This window comes from Capsella rubella, unplaced genomic scaffold (assembly GCF_000375325.1).
Source record: "Capsella rubella cultivar Monte Gargano unplaced genomic scaffold, Caprub1_0 scaffold_2, whole genome shotgun sequence".
Lineage (NCBI taxonomy): Eukaryota > Viridiplantae > Streptophyta > Magnoliopsida > Brassicales > Brassicaceae > Capsella > Capsella rubella.
This window is the reverse complement of record NW_006238922.1, coordinates 10,047,099-10,072,363: the sequence shown is the minus strand read 5'-3', so window position 1 is coordinate 10,072,363 and position 25,265 is coordinate 10,047,099. Positions and strand designations below refer to the sequence as shown.

Genomic DNA, 25,265 nt, shown 5'->3' with positions numbered 1-25,265 from the left:
AAAAACTCCAAGAAAATTTAGAATCATCAGTAAAATAATAATGTTACTGCAATCTCCAATTAACACAATACATATGCCAATTGAAAAAAATAGCAACCAACCATAACAGCGAGGTGTACGTAATCGATGTGTAGTGGTGGTGCTGTGGTAGTGGTTCTTGCCTTTGTGTTTTGTTTATTCTCACTTCTGACTTTACACTTTCTAGTTGGGGTTTCCAACAAACTCTATTTTGTGTTCTCAGGATGAATAAATAAAACAGAACATTAATCAGTAAGACGCAGATTAGACAAAACATAGTTGGAGGCAAAAATGTATTTTACTCTATTGTAGAATTTGAATTACAACAAGAAAAACCAATCAAACGCAAACGTGCGTTAGCATCTTGTAGGTGTCGACCTATCTTCTTTTAGAACAAACCAATCATCCATCTCTCCATCATCACTAACGTTACCAAGAAGTTCTTTTCTTCTCCTATCATAACATCTTGATTCTGTTTCGTTTTTCGTATCATTATCATCTTGTTTCGCTTCAGTCCCATTGTTTCTAAGCTTCTGTGTCATCTCCAACTTCCATTGTTGTCTCTTTTCTGCACTCCTTGAAACATTACTTCTCCCTCCTTCCACTGGAAATCCCATGAAGCCATCCTCTTCTTCTTCTTTTTCTTGTTCTTCTTCTTCTTCTACAAAACTCCACTTCTTTGAAACTGCGTCGTGATGATCAGCAACTGCATTTGATTCCGGAGTGACATTTGAAGCCTTTTGTCTCTTGTGATCACACTTCAAACATATCGAGTTCCTTCTAAAGTTTATGTAATTGCACCTGATGACGTATAGAAACAATATCAATTTCCGAGTTCCAACAAGGGGGGAAGTATATAAAACGTCTTTAAACAGCCTTTATAGCTTTAAGGTTTAGGGAGGATGACTCACGACTCGCATTCCCACTCTCCCGGATTGATTTGACGCGACGTAGGCTTGTCATTGCATCTTAAGCATCTCGTGTTTCTTGAAAAGTTCAGGAAATTGCATCTGTATTGATGAAAAAACAAAAATCTTAAATGGTTGTTAATGAGATTAGACACTGACTGATAAAACTGTGAAAGATGTCCTCACGTTTGGCATATCCAATCTCCTTTCTTCAGTGGGAGATGATCTTTCTGTTCTTCCTTCAATTGTTTCAGCCTTTCCTCAGAAAAGATATCACATCGCAAGCATCTTATGTTTTTTGCAAAATTTAAAAACTTGCACCTGCCACAGATAAGAATGGTCATATCAAAAGAGAGTCCATAAAGATTAATCTCCAGGAAATCAAATCATAAATTTTATCAACAAATGCAGCAAGATTACTTACTCTGTACAATGCCAATCCCCTGGCCTTTTTCGTGGGTCTCTCACATCACTATCCTGTATATTTTCCTGGAGCTCATCTTGACCGGTCTCAGTCTCAGCAGATTCAACATCTTTTAAGCCATATGCTACACTTTCTCTCAGCAACTTCCTCACAGAATCTTCAACAAGTTTGGTTTGACAGGCACGGTTCTCCACAGAAGGGCTAATGGAATCAAGCCCGTAAGTTAGCAGTATACGCATGACATCTATAGTTCGAGCACCTTCATCTTCTCTTGCTTGTGCATATGCCCTTTCACATTTCCCTCTCAAGTTGCAAGAGCCACACACCTACTAAGTAAATGTTTAACCTTGGTTAAGCAAGTTTCTAGTGAATCCTCAGACTCTAATAGGCGTCTGTATAAAATAAAAAACAATTAAACTTACTGACTAGAAAGAAGAAAGCAACATAAAGTGAGAATGATAAAGAGTAAGGAATGCATACATTTCCTTCATCAATGCCCAAATAAGCTCTTAAACGCTTCCCTGAGTTCACGACCTTCCTGTCAATGCTAGGGCATCCAGACCCAGCAATCACTTTGATATCTTTCCTCGACAAGTATCTGTAAGGTACAAAACTCTTGTGAGTTCTCACCAGTTGCAGAGAGTGTTTTAGCAATTTAAAACTCAAATACAGGACTTGAGAGAAGAGTTTCAACATTACGTCGAACACTTGGTGTGCAATATGTATTCTTCGATCAGACATGAGCAATTAGCTTATTGAAACATCGGAGTGAATCAAAATCGCATTACCTCACGAGAGTAAAGCGATGGCGGGCGAAATTGAGACAAGCGGTACGAATATGATTCGATTCCTTATTCACACTTTCTCCAAAGTAACCTTTTTTCACTAGCATACCCATCAAATCAAGCCACTCGGGCCATGGGTGAGAGCATGGATCGACCAAACCTGGTCTAGCTATCTCCGTGGTTTGTGTATTAGCCAGATTGTGGAATGGTCTTGGGTATCCAATGATCCGATGGAAGCATCTATGGTCGATCTTGAATAATCTCATCATATGGAGGAAAAAACTCTATTCTACTTTTTCCTTACACTCATCAGTTGTGTTGGAACTGTGAATCCTAGATTTTATCTTACAAGAAGAAGAAGCTTCAGTGAGAAGAACAGAGCAAAGAAATGAAGAATAGGAGAAGTGCTCATAGAGCAAGGCAAAGGAGGAAGAAGAAGAAGTTGACTAAAGGAGGTCAACGACAAAGAAGAAGAGGACCAATGTTAGTCAACAAGAAGAAGTTGGGTTTTGTGTTTGGTTGTAATGGGCTGCAGAGATGACATAAGGCCCATATGAATATGTGTTTTGTTTTTGTTTAGTTAAGATCCAACAAGAACGTTTACATAATAAGCCATGTCTTGCATACCAGTCTCAGCCATCTTCTTGAGTCAACAGAATTTTCCTTCTCACAATTGGATTGTGCTGAGTGATGATTGTGTGGAAGATGGAAAGAAAACCTTGAGCGATATCAATCTTCTTCGTTCTTCAAACCATCTCCAATCTCCTGCACATATAGAATCAGAAGATTATTGTTTAAAAATATACCATAAAATTATTTATTAAAGTGAACTCTAAGAGAAAATTGATTTTTACAAAAACTAAAAACATATATTAACATATTTACATATATATATATATATATATATATATAGTGATTATTAATTTATGATATTATTGAGACTATATTTTATATAGGAATTTCAAAAAAAATATTATCTTATTATCTTATCGAATTTGGTCAATTTTTACATTGGCCCGACTTGGAACCAGCAAAATTTATTAATTTATAGTGTTTATTAATTTATAGAGTATTAATTTATAGAGGTACTACAATAAAACCTCTATAAATTAATACTCGATAAATTAATAATCTCTATAAATTAATAAATTTCTCCGGTCCCAAGTTGGGACCAGTGTAATTTTAAACATATTTCGATAAAATAATAAGATAATAATTCCTTTGTAAATATATGGTTTCATCAATATTATAAATTAATAATTAGGTAAAATTTTCAAAATACATGTATATATAGACACATTAGTTCTTGTTAGATTTTATTTCTAATATTTTACTATATGAAAAATAGTTAGCATTCTTTTTTAATACATAATAATTCTTATTTTATTTGTAATTGAATATATAAAATACTAATTATCATGATTAAATCTTACTTTTAAATATTGTTTTGAAAATATTTTCCAAATTAAGAATATTTCTCTATAAACTATTAATTTATCGATAAATTTAATATCTGTATAAATTAATAGATTTCTATGGTCCCAACAATATTAATTTATAGAGGTATAGAGGTTTTACTGTATATAGATTGTTGGATGGGTTGGTGTTCCATGGCCCATATATAACACCAACCCCAATCAAACATTCCGTTACATTCCATGTCACATAATTTTAAAATTTCTAATACATGACTAATATTATCGTAGTATGCATTATTTTCGAAATCCAGTATATATACAAAAGAGTGGACAATAGATACTACGAGTAAAAAAAAACACATGATGACAAATCCATTATACCAGAAAAAAAGAAAATTATACAAAGGCAACGTGTGTTAGACAGAGTATAGACGCAGGGAACTGATCCATGACACGTGTAGCAGTAACACGCACAAGGTTAAACAACAAGCCACGTGTGAACAAAGATGAAATCGCCGACATACAACCGCCGAAGGGTTATTCACACCGGAAGCAAATTCCGATGATATGATTATGAAGAAAAGCGAGCCACTTCCAAGACCTTGGTGGATTGGATTGGACAACCATTACAAAACACCCCCAAGAATCTTGAGCTAGTAGTAGCTAGTTTCGTGTTGACGACATGAAAAGCTTTTGTTCCGAGACAAAACTGTGCAGAGCTTCAACTCCTAAAGCGGCGAAACTTGATAATAAAAAGACAGTACAAAGATAACAAAACAACTATAAATATAAGGATTATAATCATCAAAGCCATCATCATCGAGATTACAGAGATGTGTAAAGAAACGAAGCAGAAGAAACACACGAGAGAGATCAAAAATCAACTGGAGCTTCAATTTAACCTTAAATCGTACTAAACCAAACTCAATAAAAATTACGGTTTATTCAAAAACAAGAAAATATCTGGAAACATTATAAAGATACAGCGCGAAAAGGTAGCAAAATAAAATATCATCACTAACTTTACACGTGGCGTATAGTAATTGGATCTTCATAAAAATTCCAAAAATGTAATAGACAGAGAGCCACACATATCATTCTTTTGGAAACTGATCCTCACACCATTAGAGAATACGCGAAAACTTCTAATTAGCCAATACATACAGTAATGATTATATTATTATTATTCTCAATTGTTGATTAGGTTTCTGAATTGGTGCTGGCTTGGACTCCTATGAACGTAACATCCATTGTTACGCATACTTCTCTCTACACAACTCGGACACGTTTCCGTAGCTGACGACGTCGTCGACGGAGGAGAGCGAGAACGAGTGGATGATTTAGAAGAAGACGAAGACGTAGTTGAAAGTGGAGGAGACGAGTTCTTAGACGTCGTTGTTGATCTTAGTGGAGAAAGGAAGACACGGATCTTGACCGGCGTCATTGAAGCAAGATCGTATTCTTCCATTAGATTCGTTAGATCCTCGTCGGATGTTACGGTCACAAGCGCGTCGAGATCATCCGTTGGTAGCTGACAACGGAGAGTAGTCACGACCATACCACAGACATCGCTGATCTTACTCGCCAGCTCTGTTTATAAACCAACGCTTTTAATTAAGCTAGAGAAACATGAATTTGAAAACGGGACATTAAAGAAGACAGTGGTTAAAGAAACTAACCGGTGAAGGATACGAAGCGAGAGACGGAGAGGACACGTGTATCGCCGCCGTGGTAACGGAGTTTGCCGTCGGGATAACGAGGGGTGATTCTACCGCCGTAGCTACATAGGAACTTGACGGTTGTTGGATTCGTGACCATAATCACACACTTCTGTTATATATGATGCTTTTTATGATCAGTTATTTGCAAGCTCTCGGAGTATGGAGGTGTTATGAATTATTTGTTTGTATAAACTTTTCTTGAAGCCAAAATAACACTAATACTCATGTGCTATATATATAGAGACTTTTCAAAAGAGTGTGAAAAAAGCGTAGATATGAATGGGTTATTATGATTTATTATTGATATTTATTTATTTGTATGCATGTGTGTGTATGTGACATAAATTTTTAAAATGAAAAAAAAACTCTGGCCGACGTAATTTTTTTGTTTGGTGGGAATATTCTTTGAATCATTTTAGTAAGAAAGAAAGTGAAAACTTTTTGAGGACAACAAAGGGTGAGTCATATATTCCAATATGACGCGTGTTATAAGATAAGTGGAGTTCGAAGGAACCACACAACAATACTGTTTGCAGTTAACCGGTCTGGTCTCGACCGACGTTAATTTCGAATGTCTCTACTCTCTATAGATTATTAACTTAATAAGCAAGCAAATATAATGAATATGTGAGATAGTAACACACATGTAAGTTACAACAAATATCAGATATGCAGACAAATGTACATATTTGTATCTTTGTAACTTCTTCTGTTGATGTTTGTTTGATGGATCTTTGAACACGACACTATGATAGATTCTTCTTATCGTGTGTATGGTTAAAAGATATCATTTTCAGTGGTACAAATTACAAGTTTAGATATTTTCGCATGTCTTTTATTCTATTTTCCTAGTAAACAAACTCTTATATAAATGGGGAAACCAAATTAGATATTTTATTTATATAATTTAAATCTGTCTAACGTTATCATATTGTATGATCCATTGACGTGTAGGCCTCTTGTCTCGTGCAACCGGTCCCTTGAAAGAAGATTTTGCAATATCGTATTATTTGTTTGGTATTTATAACTGAAGAGATATTATAAAAGGAGTCACTTTGATAATTACTGGTTGGTCTTTTGGATTAAAGAATATGTACTTAAATATATAAACTCAAATTTTTATTACAAAATTACATAAACACCTTAAAATGATTTTAAATCATAAATAACTTTTGAAATCATAAATATCACAAAGAAGTTATGAGAAAAAAGTGCACTAATGAGAAAATGATGGGAGAGCCAATTGTTAGGTCTTTCAACAGACTTTGTGTCTTTGTGAATACTGAAATAGTAGACACAACGTACCAAAACAAAGTGATGATGATACTGCACTTAGCCCCACTCGGATCGACGAGATCATCATCATCATACCGGCACCACTTATTTGTTTCTGTGGCAACCATTATAGATTGTGTTTTCAAACTAAATCGATATTGTAATATGGAGAGTAAACCCAAAAAAAAAAAAAAAAAAATCCAAACTCAAAATCAGTTATATTCTTTTATCAATGGCTACCAACAATATTTTGGAGTATACAAGTTCATAATATTCCTAAAACTACTTTTTTCATAATACAATACAATAAATTTAACACAATTTTTGTATACCTATATCCAAAACTAAGAGCGTCGTATCTAACTTGTATAACCTTATCCTATACACACATCCTCATGGATGCGTCATATTCCCAAAGACCTCTCATCATTTGGCGTTCGAGCTTCTTCAGTCTCCCGCTTATCCAGTTGTTGTGTAGAACGAAGCAATGTTTCTTTTCGCACTCTGCTCTCACGTCTTCCTTCAGCCATAGATCTCCGTAAGCTCCGTTTGGGAATAGCTCTCTGTCCAAGAACTGAACTGTCACATTTGTCTCTGGTTCAAGGCATCTATCGTCTCCCACACGATATGATCCACCTTCTCCGCATAAAGTGTCGTAGAAGCTAGGCTGCTCCGATAAACCAGAGGTTGCAGCATGCTTCACCACCTTCTCCATTGCTGATATTGTCGGGCCATCCGAACGTGCAAAGTAGAATCCCGAGTTCAAGCGCCTTGGTCTGTTTATAGGTACTGCAAATATCAAACATAACCAAATTCATTAGAATCAAAACCAAGGTATGGTCCAATTGATCAGTTCATCATCATCACCTGTTGTGTTGTACTCATCGGATTGTGCAGCGAGAACAGAAGGACCGAAAGACTGAAGCAGAGGCAACGGGTTTCTGAACCAATATATATCTACATCACTCAGGATAACGTTATAGCCCAGCTTCAATATCTTCAGAACTGTTCTTGACTTAACTTTGGTCACTCTCTGGAAACATTTTGATCCAAAGTGGCAGTCATTGAAGCTGATGTTCTTTGGAGCGTATGGATCAAAGAAAACTGGCAGACCCTGTTATATAGAACACGATACCAACTGATTATAAACTCTATATTGACATGCGATCGTTCAATGTACTAAGAAGGAAAGCAAAAGACTTCTTTCTTACCTGCAAAATAGAAAACTGATAAGTTTCATCATCAAGGGCACAAACTAAAAAATTTGGAACTTTGAGGCGGCGTAATCTGCAGACCCAACTCATCAGCATGTCCTTATAGCTATACCCAGCAATTGAAAGAACAACAGTTCTGTTCTTGTCTGCTACTAATGGGAGAAGAGACTGCAGGTCAAAAGGAAACTTCAATAGTGGCACTGCCTTATCCTTCTGTACAAAATCTATTTTCAAGCTCCTTGATTTAGTTCTACTGATACAAGCTGAGATCTTCTCTCGCGTACGAAATCCTACACTCTTTCCTTCTAGCATAGACAGATCAACAGAACGATCTAAAGCGCTGACGAACATATAGCGCTTGTTGCACTTCAAAAGCTTAGGGAGAGTATAAGACTTAGAGAACAATGACCCATAGAGCTGCCCGAGATGGGAGTTTCCTATATATTCCCAATTTCTTGTTTTGGGTTCGGAGACATTATATTTATCACTCCTATTCTTTGCATTGCCTAGGAAAAAGCTCGATATGGTCGAAGTAGCATCAAACACAAACCTTCTTTTACATGACACAGCCTCACTTATGATCCATTGATTGTGAGTTCCTCTTTGATACAGAAACGGAGGAAGTACTCCACAGTGCAAGGGTTCATCAACATTGTTCCATGCCATAATCATTTTGCCTTCACTAGAATTTGATTGCCAACTCTGCAAACTACTTATGATCTTCTGCAACTGTTGACAGGAAGAGCAACGTGATCAAAATTTGATTAAAAGAGAATCAGAGCAGATTATTATCAAAGAATACTAAAGGTTTCCTCCATACCTCTCCAAATCTCACCCTTTTCCCATTGTCCTGTCGCCAGAAATGTCCTGTTTCGTCCCAATGGAACGGGAAACGGGGAACATCCACAGATGAAGAAACAAGAAGCCAGTCACGATCAAGCTTGTGAGCATGATTCAAAGCAGAAACGAAATCTGGCAGTAATACAATCTCTGGATCCATCAGAACAGCTATATCAGATTTATATGCTTCACTTCTAGCCAACATTGAGTGTAAAAATGGAGTGCCAAGAAACCTACCAATTGAAACAAAAACAAAAAACGAAATGTCACATACTCAAAATCTTCCATTGCAAATCATTCAAAGACAAAAGAAGCAGTGAGTAACTCAAATTAAAACAAAGAAACAGAAAGAGTGGGAATAGAAGAGAGCTTACGTGAAATCAATGGTGGAATCGAGAAGAAGACGAGAACCAAATTTGTCGGTGAAGGAAGAATAAGAAGAAGAGTTGTTGTGTTGAGAGAATAAAACCACAGTGACTTGGGAAGACAAAGCGAGCCATGAACGAATACCCAACAAAGCTTGGCTACCTTCATCCAAGCTATGGAGAGCAGTGAAAATGGTGATTCTGGGAGCAGCAGCAATGGAACGGGTAGAGTATCTGAAAGGGCCATCGAGAGAAGAAGGAGAAAGAAGCTGAGTGCCGTAGAAAGAGAGAGCAATTAGGAGAAACCCAGATAGCCAAACAGACAACAATCCAGCTCGAAGACCCTGTAAGATTTAATCATATGGAAAGTCAAAAACTTGTCGGAGACTGAAACACAGAGATCTCGAAAAATGGGGAAATAAAAGAACAAGTGCAAAATGGAACCTTAAGCTTCATGGAAAATCCAAGGAAGAAGAGTTGAGAATGAAGAGAGAAGGAAAAGAAAATAAAAGGAGAAGGAAAAAAAAATGGAGCTTTAACGGAAAAGAGAAGAAAATGGAGAAGTACCAAAGTTTCGGACGCGGAAAGCCGGCGGGAGGAAGGGGGAAGGAGAAGAAGAAGACATGTGAACGCTTTTCGTCATCTTCAAGAAATTGTTTTCCGATTTTGACATTTCTCATTCTTCTTCTCCCACAATAGTTTAAGTGCAATTCGCCTAACGACACCGACATTCAAAAGACCAATTCGTCATCTTCACTGAGTCCACTTAATTTGACATTTCACTTCAGAAAAATGTGTTACTAATTTTACTATAATCTTACAGTTCAAAGTATAAAATTAATACGACCTCATAATAATGTGGAATGTAAGAATCTTGAAAGAGGATAAGACACAGATTTGATCATCCAACGTTTCAGAGACAGACCATCAACAAGTTTTTGCCAGACAAACTTTTACAAAGTAACGCTTAACCAACCAAGAATAGTCAAAACAAGTCAACAAAGCAGTCAAAAATCTTTTTGGATATTTCTTCTTAAACAACTAGGGAAAGAGCTGTTTACAATGCACTATTTGGCTCACTACAGGTTATATCGATGTCCGTCCAGTGCATTATCCCAAGCCTCTGCACAGCAATGTCCCGGATACGGTCTCTGACCCGTTTGCTAGAGTGTTCATTTAGCACGATGGCGCCTGTGGGGGGATCTTGATCTTGACCGCTTTGACCTGTACAACAAATCAGGTTTTAGTTTCACTGAATAAACAGAAGATATAGCACACTCTTTATTTTTATAATCCAGCTTTAACCACCTGTTAAGACAGAAGAAACATTGAAAACATACCTGGACTTGTCATGAGAAGAGTAGAGAGTGTTCTTGTGCTGAGAATGCTTGCTATGTGGTGACCGCGAAGAAACATGTCTATACAATCAAAACATATATGATATTTTTTGTGGTGAGTTTCAGACTAGCTTGTCTGCTTTTGCTTACCCATTGTCTTTTGTCATACTTTTTGCTTACGATAGATCTTTAACTTTTTCAGAGCCTAGTGCTAATAATATAGACTAAGAGGAACATATAGAAACACCAGTGATCTATCTCATAATACTAATAGTTTAGAAAAGCTACCTTCTTCTGGACCTTCCAGGAGATGGTGACCGATTCCTTCTTCTTGAAGAAGACTTCCTGGAGGAAAACACAAGATTGTTGTCATTAGACAAAAGAAGAGCAAAAGACAAAATTACACAATTCAAAGTAGAACACTCTATTGTTACCTTTTTGCATCATCAGAGGATTCATCACTGGACGGAGAAGAACGTTTTCTTCTGGACCTCACAGGAGATGGCGATACATTCCTTCTTCTAGAACGGGATTTTCTGGAGAAAGGTAATGACAATCATTGTGAGTATTGAGAAATAGCATTAGACAAAACAAGCCGACAGACAAACTTAATGTTGAACATCCTATGCCACCTGGTCGAATCATCAGAGGATCCATTGCTGGTTGGAGAACGTCTTCTTTTTTCCTTGCTTGAGTCTTCAGTCTGCCTGTGTCTTGACCTTTCCTCTTCCTTTTCCTTCTCCCTCTTTTTACCCCGGTCTTCCTTAGAACTAGTTCTGTGAGGCCTCTCTACTTCCCTTGCGTCCTTCTTTACATGGGGGTCAGTAGATTTTTTGTTTGATTCAACACCTTTAACTTTCTCTGCTGTCTTTATGTCCCCCTGCTTCATTCTACCTTTTGAGCCATTCTGAGAATCTACCTTCTCTTTCCCACTTTTCGTTTCATCTATTCTATTTACATCCTTACTCAAATCGTCACTAAAGTCTTTCCCATAAGTTTTATTGATATCCTGATGAAGGTTGCAATCTGATTTCAAGCCAGAATACTTCCTGTGAGGTTCATCTAGTACTGCATCTCTATCACTATCAGTTCTGTCAGGATGCCTTTTCCTGCTTTTTGAAGTATCATCATCGAGTCCAGAGCTGGCACATACATCTGATATTTTGGTACTACCTGCCTCATAATCTTTTCTTCTGGAGCGTAGCATCTGAGAATTATCCTCCGAGCCTGACTTATTGTTCATGCCGGAATTAGCATTGACTTCAACTTCTGGATCCAATTTCGCATTGGCCATTGCTTCAGGTTCAGGAAGCTTTTCAGTGCTTGGATGCTGACTAACACTGTGTCTTGACCCCACGCCAAGACTTTCAACTCCATCATTTTCATCAGCATCCTCATTAGAAGCAGCATCAGTATCAGCATCAGTATCAGCATCAGAGGCATAGCTTGCAAGACCTAGCACATCTGCTGGAGAGCCAGAACTAGGTTTTTTATTTGCGCCTTCTACCGAGACCAAAATATTTGCAGAAGCCTTGTGGGGTGGATCAGCTGTGGAGAGAAGGGAAGATGACAACTTATGATTACTGTCATCTGACGCAATGATGAATAGCACAATATAATAGCAAAGAAAATGGTAAGATTCAGGGTTTGTTCCACAGATTAATGACATGAAACTAAAAGCCACAACAAACCTTTTGGAATTGATTGATCTTCATTAATGACTTTGGTTGCAATTTCATCAAATAATTCATCTGTAACCTGTTCAAAAGACATATGTCAACTGTTGCAGAAACACGTTTACTGACCAACCTCTCAATTTCTATCAAGCCACCTACCTTAAGAAGGACTTCTGTCAAGATACGCTTTATCTCCATATTAATTGCTGCTGTTCTTTCTGCATCTATCTCATCCTACATGAAGCAAACCATGCATTTTAGTGAAGGTGCTGGATCAAATTAAATTTACCAAGACAGTTTAAGTCCTCAAAAAAAGAATAGTGACAAAAAAGTATTTAAAGAACAAAGAACCTCATCCTCCTCTTCTTCTTCGTCAGAGGATTTGGAAAGGCTGAAGTTTTTTTCGTCACGCTGATCAGCTTTCGAAGGAGGTTTATAATGTCTATCCTCATCCATTGATTCTCTCTCCTCAAAACTCCCTGAAGAAGGCCTTCCAAGATCTGCTTTTTTCTTCAATAATTCTTCCTTAAGCCAGTTAGGTACAGGAGCCTGGAAAACACCTTATTAGCCAGAATTCAGGGAAGGTACTATACTCCTCTAAAAACGACTCATTCTTACCTTTTTAGGAGGAACGGATGATGCTGCATATGAGTCATCCATGAATGCTGCAACAGGGTGCAGAGGCGGCTTTGTTCCAAAATTATATGGAGGTACAACAGGCTGGAGATTTGGTGGGGGAAACCCTCCATATGGAGGCATGGTATGACCCGAAACAGAAGGTATAGCCATAGATGACTCATGCTGCAAAGAAAGTAAACGTGAACTTGCCTCCTCCGTACTAATACAAAAATGAAAGATATAACCAAACAACGTTATGGTACCTGAGGTATTGACGGCACCGATGAAGGCATTGGAGGATAGACTACTCCGGTTGCGGCATGGGGCTGCCATGCATTGTGAACACTAGCATAATCAGAACTCTCTCTGGTAGCAAACTGTACAGGCTGATCACTAAGGTTACTAGCTGTTTGATCTCCATATGCATATTGCATATGCTGCTCTGCATGAACAGGACCCCCACTATCAGGCACTGATAACTGCACCTCGTGCTGTGTTGTTTTTCCAGACTCTTCCTTACCTGCAAAAAGAATAACAAGTTTAAGTTTAGAAGGTCTAAATAGCTTAGCTTAATAACTGTTACCAATCTATAGACCAACAAAATGGCTAAAAAGAGGCACTCTGTTTAGGGAGTAAAATGCAAGGAGAACTATGATCAGTAATGGCTAATCTATTCGTAGGATATATAATGGTTGTTCTGGCGAGCAAGTAACCATATATTACACAGCACATCACTATACACATGATTTATCATAGACTTCTAGGACAGGACAACTTTGAAGACAGCCACGAAATTTCAAAGTTACAATAAACCCACATAGAGTGCTTGACTAGGAGCTACAATGATGTTCTAAGTAAATGGTTACCTGCTACAGAAGAATAACTATAAGGTACCTCCTGCTGATGAATTGCAGAACTAGTAGGCAGGTTTTCTTGATGGGAAAATCCAGCAGAAGCATAACTCTCGTTCCCCGCTGAATAACTTGGATATCTCTCCGGCTGTGCTGTGGGTGGAACTGAAAACTGCTGCTGATAGCTTACTCCTGGAACTGCCTGTTGATGAACATCTTGAAAGCCCTGAGTAGAGTACTGCTGCTGGTAGACTTGTCCGCTCGATTGGTTTGGTGCAGATTGTGATTGCTGATCCTTGTTCGCAGCTGCCCATTCTTTTGCTTTCACTGCCCAGTCCTCGACGTTGCTATTCGCTGCGATCACGAGATAATCAGAAACCAAAACCCTAATATTCACTCAATAGCATAGATGACGATGAAAAAAAGTGAACCTTGAGAGTTGTGACCTTGTTGATACCCCCAATTTGGATTTCCCCATTCCTAATATGCAAAATCAAAACCAAATTCAAAAATTAACAGTTCGATAAGGGAAAAACGAAACATAAGATAATCCAACGACGGAGCAACCTGATTAGCCTGAGGATATGGCGGAGGAATCGGCGCACCAGCAGGCGGAGGAGGATACGGACTGTTACCGTTAGCACCAGCGTGGAATGGCGGCTGGTGAGGAGGATAAGCGGCAGAAGAGTAAGGTTGGCCCTGAGGATAGTGCGGCGAAGGTGGTCCCCACTGCGGCGGAGGTGGAGGTGGTGGCGATGGTGAGTGAGGGTTATGAAATTGGTTGGGGTACCATGCAGGAGGACCACCTGGCTGCGTAGAAGGTGGAACCGGTGGCCTCGCCTGATGCTGATAGTATTGGTGGTAAGGATCCGTCGGAGGCGGAGGTCCAGGCGGTGGTCTCATGTACTGAGGCGGTGGCTGGTACGCGTCCATGAGCAGCAGCAAGGTTGAGTCCTTGACTCTAGCGTTTTGAGATTGCTACTTGTTCTCGAATTGATTAGACCGAGTTATACTGAAAACTGCAGGTAGTCTTCAATGATTTCCTTAAATTTTCGAGCTGCTGTATAAGGAAATATCGAAACGACAGGTAGTTTTACACTAGATATATGAAAACGACTCGATTTGTGTGAAATAAGAATTATGAAATTATCTATGGTTACACCTTTACACAATTTTTCCATCATTACATATCGTCATGCCCATTTAAAAATATAGTCATGACTAGTCATAATTTATACGACAGCATCGGCTTGTCTCTTGGTCAATCTAGCGTATAAGCCATCTTTGCTCAAAAGTTCTTTGTGATTTCCCATCTGTTTTGGGGATAAATATAACAGTCAAGATCACATAGATCAACGGTTTCATAAAATTTATCAATCAAAACCAGAAAGAGAGTGTGGCTTACCTCGACAACTCGTCCACTGTCCATAGCCACTATTCTATCCGCAGCCTGAATTGTAGAAAGTCTGTAAAGGAACAAAATGTTAATCGGTTATACATCGATTACCAAAAATATGTAAAAGATTGGATTTGTAAATGAAATGATACCTGTGTGCTATCACTATGACGCTTCTCTTTGTTGCTGCGTCGTTTCCAATAGAACGAAGCACCCCCTGGAGAGAAAAGGCTTAAGCATTTGTACGTCCAAGTGAATTCTCTTTTTGGCATTAGAGAAGTTACCTTAACATTGTGTTCGCTCTCTGCATCAAGTGCACTTGTGGCTTCGTCGAGGATAAGAATTCTGGGATCTCTAAGGATGGCACGAGCTATGGCAATCCGTTGTTTCTGCCCTCCACTGAGTAGATCATCATCAACCATTGTGTTGTAACCACTGGGAAGTGCTGTGATGAAGTCATGTGCATAGGCTTGCTTTGCGGCCGATATTATATCTTCCTGTGTTATATTTCGATCACATCCATACTTGATGTTGGAACTGATGTCTGTGCGGAAGAGCTTTGGTTCCTGTTTCATTGCGACAGCTTTAGGGAAAGTGAAAGTGATCAATTTTTATTTGATTTCATGTAGCAGAAATGTGAGGAGAACCTGCCCCACGTATCCGATTCTTTGCCTTAGCCACTTGACATCCAACTCTTTCAAAGGAACCCCATCAAGTAGAATCTGGAATTCCAAGAGTTAGCTATTAGAAGGAAGGCTTTAGAAACTTATTTTACAGTGAGTTTGAGTAACCTACCTGACCACTTGTTGGTTCGTATAGTTGCAGCAAAAGATTAACCAGCGTGCTTTTGCCACTGCCACTTAGACCAACCTAAACAAAACAAATTTGTTCACATAACACTTTCGAGAGAGAAAAACATTGACATCACTGAACTACTTTAAGATATACTTACGATTGCCACCACTTCACCAGGGTGAACAGAAATGCTTACGTTTTTGACCACCGCCACCTGAAAGATTGACATATGATATGATTGTTAAGACAAGCTGAAATATGAGTCCTAATGACAAGCTGAAACAGGACTCGAAAAACTTTCTATGGTGTGTGTGCATGAATTCTAATATACTCAATAATGTAAGATGGTGCAAACACATAACCATAAATTTGGCCATTAATTTGCAAGCATCAATGGGTACAAAAATCGCAAGTCAGAATCTATATAATTTTTGAATCTGTGACAATACTGGTATAAATGATAAAAATTCTGATGGTTGAGGACATCATCACGAAAGCGAAAAGCTGGAAGCAAAAGGTTATCAGAAAATAGATTCCACTTAAATGCAGTACTACCTCATCTCTTGAAGGATAGCTGAACGATACATCTACAAACTCAATATGTCCTGTCAGTCTCTGCAGTCTCGTCCCTGCAGCAGTTTAAAAAAAAAAAAAACATCACATGGTAAACCGTAGTAATCACTGGAAGCCTCTAGGTAGTAAGTCATAAGTAATTTACTCTAGGTGGTTCATCCTGAGAGGGGTTTGATTCTAAAAGATCAACTGATAATCACCAAACTCACGCTTCCATCAATCTTATAAATGGTTAACCAGTTCTATGATATAGTGCTCTTTACCAAAAAGATTGAACCTTGCCTTTTGCTATAAATTGATCACTTGGCTTAAGATCCATCATCTGAAAGACCTTTTCACTCGCTCCAACTGATTGCATCAGAGACGATAAATTGTCTCCCACCCACCATGTAGCATAAATTAACCACTCACTATATAACAGAAACTTTGTCAGCTGCTCTGCTGTTATTTGACCAGCTAAGATAGACATTCCTCCAATCAGGACAGCAATTATCTATAAGAGAAGAAAATGACGAATCATGTCACATTCTTAGCATGAGCATCACCATATTTAAGAACCACAATTTTATTCTCCCTTCTCACAAACTGTCTAACTAGAAAAGCTAAGCAAACCAGGGGATATATTTGGAGGAACCTGAGTTGCATGGTATAGGGTGTTGAAGCTCCAGTTCCAAATACCATATGCAGCACTCTGTCTCAAACTAATATCCGCTAATCTCTGAAGCCAGTGATTGTACCTTTGCACCAACAGAAGGGGAGAAAATCCATGTCAAAAAATTACTTGGCTGTGATTGAAACTGTTCTTAAAAGCCAATATCGAAAAAAATTCACCAGAAAAATTATAAGAAATGGAGACACTTTCAAGGCTTTTCATGGAAACAGATTGCACCTTTTAAACTCTTGCTTCTCTGTCCCATATACACGAACGGTTCTCATCAAGGAGTATGTCTCTTGAGCCACCTTTAAGATCACAGAGCAGTTATTAATGAAAGAATTCATAGCATAAACATGTTAAGATATGGGTTCTTGAACAAATGTACTTCATTTGCAGAGGCAGTGATCTCCTGAATAAGCTTTGCTGTCTTCTTTTGGTACCTACAAAATGACCAGATGTAACTTCATTTTCTGCCCCCAGTCATAAACACACTAGGCTTAAGTATCACTTGCAGCTGCCCAGGTGTATAATCTACTATATCTTTATAGATTCGAAATCTTAATCAAAGAGAGAAAAGTAAATGTAGAATCTTACATTCCGTAAACGAACATAACCGCAGCCAAAGTACAGCAAATTGCCAATGTGCATAGCCCAAGGGGCCAAGACAAAAACAGCAAATATATTAATGCCCCTGTACCCTAGAAGAAAGAAGGTACATACATTCAGATGTCAGCAATGCATGATGCACTTCAGGCGAGATGGAAATTATATTGTTTAGCAAAAGACCTGAAGAACATTGCGAAATATCATGTTCAGATCATTTCCGATGACCCTCGATACTTGCTGGCAGTCCGACCCAAGTCTGCTTGTTAAGTCACCAACAGTTTGAGAGTCGAAAAATGATATATCCTGATGCACAATCCAGTCAATCCAATTAGAATAAAAATAAAGATACACATGAGCAAGCAAGATTCAAAATTGATGCCACTACTAGAAATTTTCAGGACCTGGAAAAGGAGAGTAGAGTATAGCGTTTCTCTCATTCGTTTCACCTACATAGAAGGAAAAATTCCTGAGTGGATTAAAACTACAAATAAAAAGGAAAACCCATGGGAAGAAATCTCACAAGTATCATATTTGCAATCCCAAAGAAGCATCCTCGTATACCACTGGAATTATAAGTTGAACAAAGAGTTAGCTGGAAATATTTCGTAAAAGAATATCAAAAATAGTAAGTAGTCAGAGAACAATAGTAACCCTCCCATTCAACTTGAAAAACAACAAAAAAAAAACAAAAAACAGAGACAAGCGTTTGACCATACAAGATCTTGACCTGCAAATGCCTGAAGTAACACAAAGCAGAACCAAGAGCTTGACATTTCGATGAAACACAGTGATATCACCACCTTGTGCCGAGAAGATTGACGCTGTTAGAAAATGCGGAATAGTTATCTCTGAAAGCTGTAAACAAAGTAGAGAGAAAACATAAGAAAATGGAAGATTCTCAATTTCTGATTCTACCTACTAACACTATTGCTGCCTTATCTTAAATTATACAACTACACACAGTTCTACAAAGCTATCTTCAATACATTACCAAGAGAGTGTTGCCTGTTATCTCAAACTACAACACTATACATAACAACCAAAGAAAGAACCACGCACCGCAGCTATGATAAGCGTCGAAAACGCAGCGAAGATGACCCAACGATCTTCAGCCACAAGCTCCCACATCCGACTTAACGCACGCCAAACAGTCACAGGCTTCGCAATGAACCTAGTATCAACCTCATCCGTGAAACTCCACCAGCTTCCACCTGGTAAAATCGTTCTGAGGAAATCAATACATTGCCGAATCCTCTCGGGAACTGAGACGTTGTCTCCTTCTCCTTCGTAATACTCCGCAGTTTCCACTACTGCTCCATTCACCGTCGAGCAATTAATCGGAGGCATACGAATTTTTCCACTAGAAGATTGAAAGGTAAAGGACAATTTCGGTTTTGTAACGAATCGGAGATTCTTCCTTCTGAAGTTATCGTCAGTGGCGGAAATAAGAGAACACCGGTGAAGAGAGACGCGGATAGGGCGGCTGCTCGTGCAGCCGAGTACCTGTAGAGCCATTTGTGATCGGTGGAGTTAAGATGAAGAAGAGTGCTCCGTCTGAGCTTTTTCTTGGTTCATATGAAATGCAGAAGACGAAATTGAAACGCTGCGTTTTGAAAGTTGAAGAAGAAGACGTCACGTAAGGATGCTCCGTGTCAACCAAAATAATCTACAAGGTGTGACCCACGGAGATCCACCACCGAAGGCATGAACCACAAAGGTAACAACAACAACAACAACAACACCGGCGCGTGAGAAATGCGCGTGGAGGTTCGGTCAATCATGTGGTAGATACAACTTCTCTCTTCCTCACTACGATGTCGTTTTTGAGTGAATCACACGAACAAGGCTCCCTAAAAGTGGGATATCACGGTTTGATTTCGGTTTAACAATTTCAGTTTGGTTCGGTTCGGATACCATCAAAATGTGAAAATACACTAACTGGACATATAGGCCCATCAAACGTTACAGCCCAATAATAGATGTGTAAACCCTAGAGGGCAAAATAGGAAATAAAAACATCCGTCGTCTTCTTTATAAATGTACCATTTCTTCAGAAAACCCTAGCCGCAGTGAGAGAGAAAGGAAGGGCGAAGGAGAGGAAACAGATTCGGCGGAAATGACGACGAGATTCAAGAAGAACAGGAAGAAGAGAGGTCACGTGAGTGCCGGGCACGGACGTATCGGAAAGCACAGAAAGCATCCCGGAGGTCGTGGTAACGCTGGAGGTATGCATCACCACAGGATCCTCTTCGACAAGTACCATCCAGGTTACTTCGGTAAAGTTGGTATGAGGTACTTCCACAAGCTGAGGAACAAGTTCTTCTGCCCAATCGTGAACCTCGACAAGCTCTGGTCACTCGTGCCCGAGGAAGTGAAGGCGAAATCAACCAAGGACAACGTTCCCTTGATCGATGTGACGCAGCATGGTTTCTTCAAGGTTTTGGGGAAAGGTCATTTGCCTGAGAACAAGCCGTTCGTTGTGAAGGCGAAGCTGATTTCGAAGACTGCTGAGAAGAAGATTAAGGAAGCTGGTGGTGCCGTTGTGCTCACTGCTTAGGTTAGGTGAATTTTTTAAATTTGCTTGACTCTTGGTTTTTGAATCTTCTCTGGAGTTTTTTATTTAATTATCTTTTGTTGTCATTTGGATTTTGGAATGAGAGAGAGATCTCTCTTTAAAGTTAGTAGTTTTATGAACCTCTTGTTGGATTTTGATAAATGCTTGTTATTCCGAATTCAGATTTGGTTTGACATTTGTGGTTTCGTAATTCCGGTAGCTTTAGAATTTGCGTTAAACGTTGATTCATTTTGCCTGCCATGGTCCTTGATCTGAGATAACAAACTCGTCGTAAATAATGTGCATTGTTCTTGTCAAATCAAGAACCCTTTTAGAAGCTTGCTCGATTGTAGTCATAAAGATGCAGGATTTGATCAGTTAAATGTGGGCTGTCTAATGTGGTTGTGCATGAGAAATGGTAAAGGCTTTCAACAGTAATTTCAATGTTATAGAATTAGTTTAGTTTGATGAAACTGAATGATTTTAGATCGGGATTCGATTCCGTAAGCAAGATAACAAAGAATCGTAGAGTATTAACACAAAGAACTAAATAACTAAAGGCTTTTGTCAATGCTGTGCCACTCTTCACTTATTCGTTTCTTTATCTGCTTCTCGACTATTTTCTTTTGGGATTTTGGAATTCATTTTGGCTACGACTCAATAATGAACTTATAAGAGCTAATAAGTCAGCAAGAGATCCTCCTGCTCAAGCTGCAAAGCATAGCTAAGGGCCTAAGGCACTTGTTGGTTATAAGAGCTAACGAGTCCTAAAAGAATATCAAAATTATAAGTCATAAAAGCTTTCCATCCGAACAGAGATAATGTTCACCAACCAATACAAGAAAGTATATGTATTGATCTGAATAGAGTTCGCTTTCTGTAGAAGCACTATTATAGAAGCAGGATTTGTTATATCCCTTTATTTGTTCGGACATTTGTAACCCCAAACGATAATAGAAGTATGCATACGTTTCAGAAACAGAAAGGGAACACAACTAATCTATTATTCACTTATTTGTAACGACATCATCAATAGTAAAGTTTACTACACTGATTTTTCATCAACAATAAATCATCATGCACCAATTTCAACTCTCTGGGTTATTTTTTTACAAGGTTTTGTAATTGAATCACGGCCAAATTGGAAGATAAGTTAAGGAGGTATCAATGGCACTTGACCAAATATGAGAGTCACCGAGATGCTGGTAGAGCACGCCAGTTATTGGCTTGTTGTATGGCATGCTGACGAGAATTTGCAGAAAGTTGTTGGTGTATAACTTCCTTGACGTGACGCGCAGCTGTTTCACCACCACGTTCCGCGAGTTCTAAGTAAAGTACAGATTTCAGCATCGCCCCTTCCTGTATCATCCCCATTACATTCATCAGTTCCTCCTCCCACAACCGTATATCAAATCAACTCATGGTCCAACATTTCAAGGACTCTAAAAAGCTTTGTTGAACTGAGATATGAGAGATTTTTACCGAAAATAGAGCAAGGCCGTGTTCAAACTGAGCTTTACTATGGCCATGATCAGCTGCACGTTTCATCCATTTTCTTCCTAGCTTTCGGTTTTGATGTAAGCCTTCTCCAACCAAGTAACAACGCGAAATATTATACATAGCCCGTACATACCCGCCTTCTGCTGCCTTTAGGTACCATTTTGTCTGTTAAAAAGAGAAAATTCCAATTATCTATATGCAAACTTTATGGAGTTTTTAGAAAGATGATAAAGACAGAAACTGAACATTTCCACAAAAGAACTAAGCATATGTCAAAACATAGCAATATCAGCATCCAAAAATGAACAAAGAACATGTCCAAGCATAGCATTATCTACATCCACATTTGAACTAAGCACATGTCCAAAGATAGCATTATCAGTTTCCACTGAGTGTGTTGTAGCCATAAATATGAAGAATCAGAAACAAAGATGCAAATATAAATCAATATTGCATCCCCACCACACAAAGACAATACAAATTCTATAGAATCTCAACTAAAAGAACAAAGAAAAGATCAGAAGAAGGCACACATACAGCTTCTAGCATATTGGTTTGCACAACCCGGCCGTGGTGTAAACAAAGAGCTAACTGATACTGTGCTCGAACGTAGCCATTCTCTGCAGATTGTTTCAACCACTTGATAGCTTCCTTCGGATTCGAGGGTTCAACTGCAGATACAAGCAACCAATTGCTCAGAAAATGCTCCACCAAAATCCATCACCAATTGGTCAGTAATAAGCTCGTCAATCGAAATTCTAGATACCACAATCCAGAAAAAATCAATATCAATCATGAACAACTGAAATTGCTATACAGGTTACAAAAAATTCAAATCAATCAAAAAGCCATGGGAACTTAAGTGTATTACCTAGAAGAAAAGAAATCCCCAAATTGCATTGACCAACAGCATCACCAAGCTCAGCAGCTCTCCGATACAAACTCACAGCTTTCTCCTTCTCTCCCGTTTCCCAATACACAAGCCCAGCATCAACCATAGCAAGCGTAGACCCAAGCGCAGCTCCTTTCAGAAACGAATCAAGAGCCTTGTCGAGATTCGGTCGAACACCTCCTCGACCATGCTTGAACTTTTTCCCCCACCGGAGCAACAACATCGACTCTCTCAACGGCTTTAGAGCGTCTCTCCACGATTTACACACCGACGACGCCGCTTGAAGATTCGGAAGAGTAAACGGCGCAGCGATCTTCATCAGTATATCAAACGGTAGCATCGAGAAATCCCCGAACTCATTTGCCGAAGAAGAAGAAGACCTAGAGCTGGTGCTTGACTTAGTCGTCGCTCTGTAGATTGGAGAAAATCTAGTGCGTTTATCCTTGTCTTGAGGTTTCAAAAAGGGTAAGGAGGTGAATCGAGAACCTTCGGATCTACAAGGCCACGTTCTCTGCTTCATCGTCTCCGGCGAAGAAAGACCACCGTCGGTTTCAAAAGAGGGGTAAGTAAACGATTCGTTTTTTTTTCTTTTTTTCCGCTAATTTATTTATTTTTCCTTTTTATTGTTTTCGTTGGTTACGAAGATCGAACGGTTAATGTGATTAGAGACAGTTAAATCCACTAGATTATAGTGTGACACGTGACATACTTAAACCGCCAAGAAAATTTCGTTAAAGGGGTTAGTGGACCGAGCTAAAAAAAAACGAGACATTAATATTTATTTTTTGGGCTGGGCCTGCAAAAGTAAAAGTGTCCATCTATTTTTAATAAATATGTGGAAATTAAACAAAAATTAGAGTATACAAATCTTAATGAATAACATATTGGTAATGATTATTATATAATTTGGACAATAAGTTTAGAGCTATAATAATAAAAGAACTACACAACATGTGAATGTGATGGTCTAAAAGGTTTACTAGTGCCTAAAACTTGAGAATTTTTGACTCTGTTACTTTGCTGGATACTACTATTTTCTATGGAAAAACATGACTTGAAATTTTTTCACAAGAAAGTGAAATACAAAAATAAGAGTATGAAACAGTTTGTGATACATAGGATTCTATTCAGCTCGATCGACATGGCCTATTCAATTATCGAACCATTTACCAAACATGATATTGACCTCTACTTAGACTCTCAGTGGACAGTGGTTTTGTTGCGTGGCCGTGTCATGTGGGTCAATCCCCCCAAGTTTGATTTTTCTTCTCAAATATTATAGCTTTTGGTTTGATTGATACAAAAACAAATGATATATATGTGAATCGGATTCAAACGTTTTTATCCAGTAGCTGACCAAAGTAGGAAGGATAAAATGACTCGAGCTAAGATTTGTTAATTCACTCATTATGAACTTTATTCTTTCACTGTTTTTGTTAGCCAACTGGTTGGCCACAAGAAGGTTCATAGTCTTATTTTAAGCTCGATATAATTATATACTTTGATGCGTCCCACTAATATATATCCAAATTTGTTTACAGACACTGAATACTACATGTATAGTATAGCACTTGCCAGATTTCCAAATACCTTATTTGGGTTTAATGTTAAGAAGAACAAACCTTTAAATATCACACACATGACAATGAAGAAGAGAAGAAGAAGTGTTCAACAGTCAAAACAATATAATCGGTCAAAAATTGCATTATGGGCTAATTAGTTCTTCTTCATTATTGGTTTAGTCGATATTAAAACTAATCATACCCAAAAACAAAATGTATACAAAGAAAGAGGAAGATAAAGAAAATTATTATGCTACTAATAAGAAGTCTTAAGATAAGTTAAAAAAGAACAAAAACCCCTGCAAATTAGTTAGTTAATAAGGAATAAACTAAACTCACTAGGAATGTATCAAGAATCCTTTGCAACTTCTTGGTTTCTTGAGAAGAAAGTATCCAAATCTTGACCGTTGAAAGATATAATCCTTTGTCCGGCATATTTTTTCCGGCGTTTCTCGATCTTTTTCCGGTAGATGCCTGGTCCAGGTGCCGGAGGACACTCATGTAGCGGCGGAATCCTATATTCCTCCCCCTTTGGAGTGGTCAATCCATCTTCTTCTTTTTCTTCTTTGTTGTCTTTGTCTTCTTCTTCTTTTTCTTTGTTGTCTTCTTTCTCTGGCTTTGTTGAACTCATCGGAGCTTTCACCGGTATCGTCACTTTAAGGGACTTTTCCGATAACTCCATGACTTTGAGAAGATCCTAGAAAATTCAACAAGGATAACTATACGAAAATAGAAACAAACAAGGGTTGTTGAATATTCAACTGAATATATAAGAAAAATTGAATACTTTTCTCTTTTAAAGAGGAAAAAAGGAAGAAACTTTTTAGGCGGGGAAAGATTGTTTTTCTTGTGTGTTTTCTTGGGAAAAAAAAAACTACAAATTTTCTTTTCTCAGAAAAAGGAGAAAGAGGAGAAGATTTATTAAGTTTAGAGCTTTTCTCTATTCTTCTTTCTGAATGCTCAAAGGCTAAGAAGAAGATTCTAAAATGGAGGAGGCAAAAGAAAGAAAGAGTTTGGTTTGGTTTTCTTATCGTTAAAATATACAATTTAGACTAGTTTTAACTTTTAACTGTGAGTACTTTTTTTAATACTCACGAGATAAGTACTGGACTTATTTAATTATATCTTTTATTTTTAAAAAGTTAAAAATATAAATCTTGACGGCAGATAAAATATTTATGTTAATATTATGAGAAAGGAAAAAGATTATCAATTATCACGATCGTTATTTATTCCAAAGTTTTCTAAGATAATAACATGTCCACCTAATAATTAAATAAAT

The 25,265-nt window shown here is 38.2% G+C and overlaps 8 protein-coding genes across 9 annotated transcripts; 1 reads left to right on the top strand and 7 right to left on the bottom strand.

Moving 5' to 3' along the window:
* Positions 1–245: 245 nt before the first annotated feature.
* Positions 246–2,581, bottom strand: LOC17896393 (zinc finger protein VAR3, chloroplastic). Its single transcript, XM_006302172.2, has 6 exons — positions 2,139–2,581; positions 1,831–1,948; positions 1,351–1,676; positions 1,113–1,247; positions 930–1,028; positions 246–819 (listed from the first exon to the last, which is right to left on the bottom strand). The coding sequence occupies exons 1-6, from the start codon at positions 2,402–2,404 to the stop codon at positions 375–377; spliced, it is 1,389 nt and encodes a 462-aa protein (XP_006302234.1). The 5' UTR covers positions 2,405–2,581; the 3' UTR covers positions 246–374.
* Positions 2,582–4,424: 1,843 nt separating this feature from the next.
* LOC17895514 lies at positions 4,425–5,462 on the bottom strand. Its single transcript, XM_006302832.2, has 2 exons — positions 5,233–5,462; positions 4,425–5,143 (listed from the first exon to the last, which is right to left on the bottom strand). Exons 1-2 carry the CDS (start codon positions 5,369–5,371, stop codon positions 4,743–4,745), a joined length of 540 nt encoding a protein of 179 aa, XP_006302894.1. The 5' UTR covers positions 5,372–5,462; the 3' UTR covers positions 4,425–4,742.
* A 1,284-nt stretch (positions 5,463–6,746) lies between these two features.
* LOC17894209 (beta-arabinofuranosyltransferase RAY1) lies at positions 6,747–9,495 on the bottom strand. The gene is made up of 6 exons (XM_023787363.1): positions 9,413–9,495; positions 8,978–9,312; positions 8,584–8,836; positions 7,761–8,492; positions 7,417–7,663; positions 6,747–7,338 (listed from the first exon to the last, which is right to left on the bottom strand). Exons 1-6 carry the CDS (start codon positions 9,422–9,424, stop codon positions 6,929–6,931), a joined length of 1,989 nt encoding a protein of 662 aa, XP_023643131.1. The 5' UTR covers positions 9,425–9,495; the 3' UTR covers positions 6,747–6,928.
* Positions 9,496–9,822: 327 nt separating this feature from the next.
* Positions 9,823–14,467, bottom strand: LOC17896116 (arginine/serine-rich protein PNISR). Of its 2 annotated transcripts, none has more exons than XM_023787360.1 (13): positions 14,018–14,467; positions 13,882–13,930; positions 13,466–13,804; positions 12,863–13,119; positions 12,600–12,782; positions 12,333–12,530; positions 12,141–12,215; positions 11,997–12,063; positions 10,938–11,895; positions 10,740–10,841; positions 10,594–10,650; positions 10,309–10,386; positions 9,823–10,192 (listed from the first exon to the last, which is right to left on the bottom strand). In XM_023787360.1, the coding sequence occupies exons 1-13, from the start codon at positions 14,381–14,383 to the stop codon at positions 10,141–10,143; spliced, it is 2,781 nt and encodes a 926-aa protein (XP_023643128.1). In that variant the 5' UTR covers positions 14,384–14,467; the 3' UTR covers positions 9,823–10,140. The 2 variants fall into 2 exon arrangements, with proteins under 2 accessions (XP_023643128.1, XP_023643129.1); XM_023787361.1 differs by having other exon boundaries at positions 10,938–11,853; positions 14,018–14,466.
* An 88-nt stretch (positions 14,468–14,555) lies between these two features.
* Positions 14,556–19,244, bottom strand: LOC17895071 (ABC transporter B family member 26, chloroplastic). The gene is made up of 18 exons (XM_023787362.1): positions 18,535–19,244; positions 18,203–18,330; positions 17,996–18,038; positions 17,877–17,921; positions 17,656–17,778; positions 17,464–17,567; positions 17,255–17,309; positions 17,104–17,174; positions 16,849–16,951; positions 16,497–16,707; positions 16,197–16,270; positions 15,799–15,855; positions 15,642–15,716; positions 15,494–15,568; positions 15,131–15,412; positions 14,999–15,063; positions 14,856–14,916; positions 14,556–14,763 (listed from the first exon to the last, which is right to left on the bottom strand). The coding sequence occupies exons 1-18, from the start codon at positions 18,988–18,990 to the stop codon at positions 14,683–14,685; spliced, it is 2,109 nt and encodes a 702-aa protein (XP_023643130.1). The 5' UTR covers positions 18,991–19,244; the 3' UTR covers positions 14,556–14,682.
* A 282-nt stretch (positions 19,245–19,526) lies between these two features.
* LOC17894845 (60S ribosomal protein L27a-3) lies at positions 19,527–20,225 on the top strand. Its single transcript, XM_006300501.2, has one exon. The coding sequence runs from the start codon at positions 19,592–19,594 to the stop codon at positions 20,030–20,032; it is 441 nt and encodes a 146-aa protein (XP_006300563.1). The 5' UTR covers positions 19,527–19,591; the 3' UTR covers positions 20,033–20,225.
* Positions 20,226–21,005: 780 nt separating this feature from the next.
* On the bottom strand, positions 21,006–23,059 carry LOC17895037 (F-box protein At1g70590). Its single transcript, XM_006302378.2, has 4 exons — positions 22,401–23,059; positions 22,067–22,200; positions 21,512–21,694; positions 21,006–21,388 (listed from the first exon to the last, which is right to left on the bottom strand). Exons 1-4 carry the CDS (start codon positions 22,939–22,941, stop codon positions 21,221–21,223), a joined length of 1,026 nt encoding a protein of 341 aa, XP_006302440.2. The 5' UTR covers positions 22,942–23,059; the 3' UTR covers positions 21,006–21,220.
* Positions 23,060–24,157: 1,098 nt separating this feature from the next.
* On the bottom strand, positions 24,158–24,800 carry LOC17893999 (cyclin-dependent protein kinase inhibitor SMR4). The gene has a single exon (XM_006302964.2). The coding sequence runs from the start codon at positions 24,663–24,665 to the stop codon at positions 24,333–24,335; it is 333 nt and encodes a 110-aa protein (XP_006303026.1). The 5' UTR covers positions 24,666–24,800; the 3' UTR covers positions 24,158–24,332.
* Between the last annotated feature and the right edge of the window lie 465 nt (positions 24,801–25,265).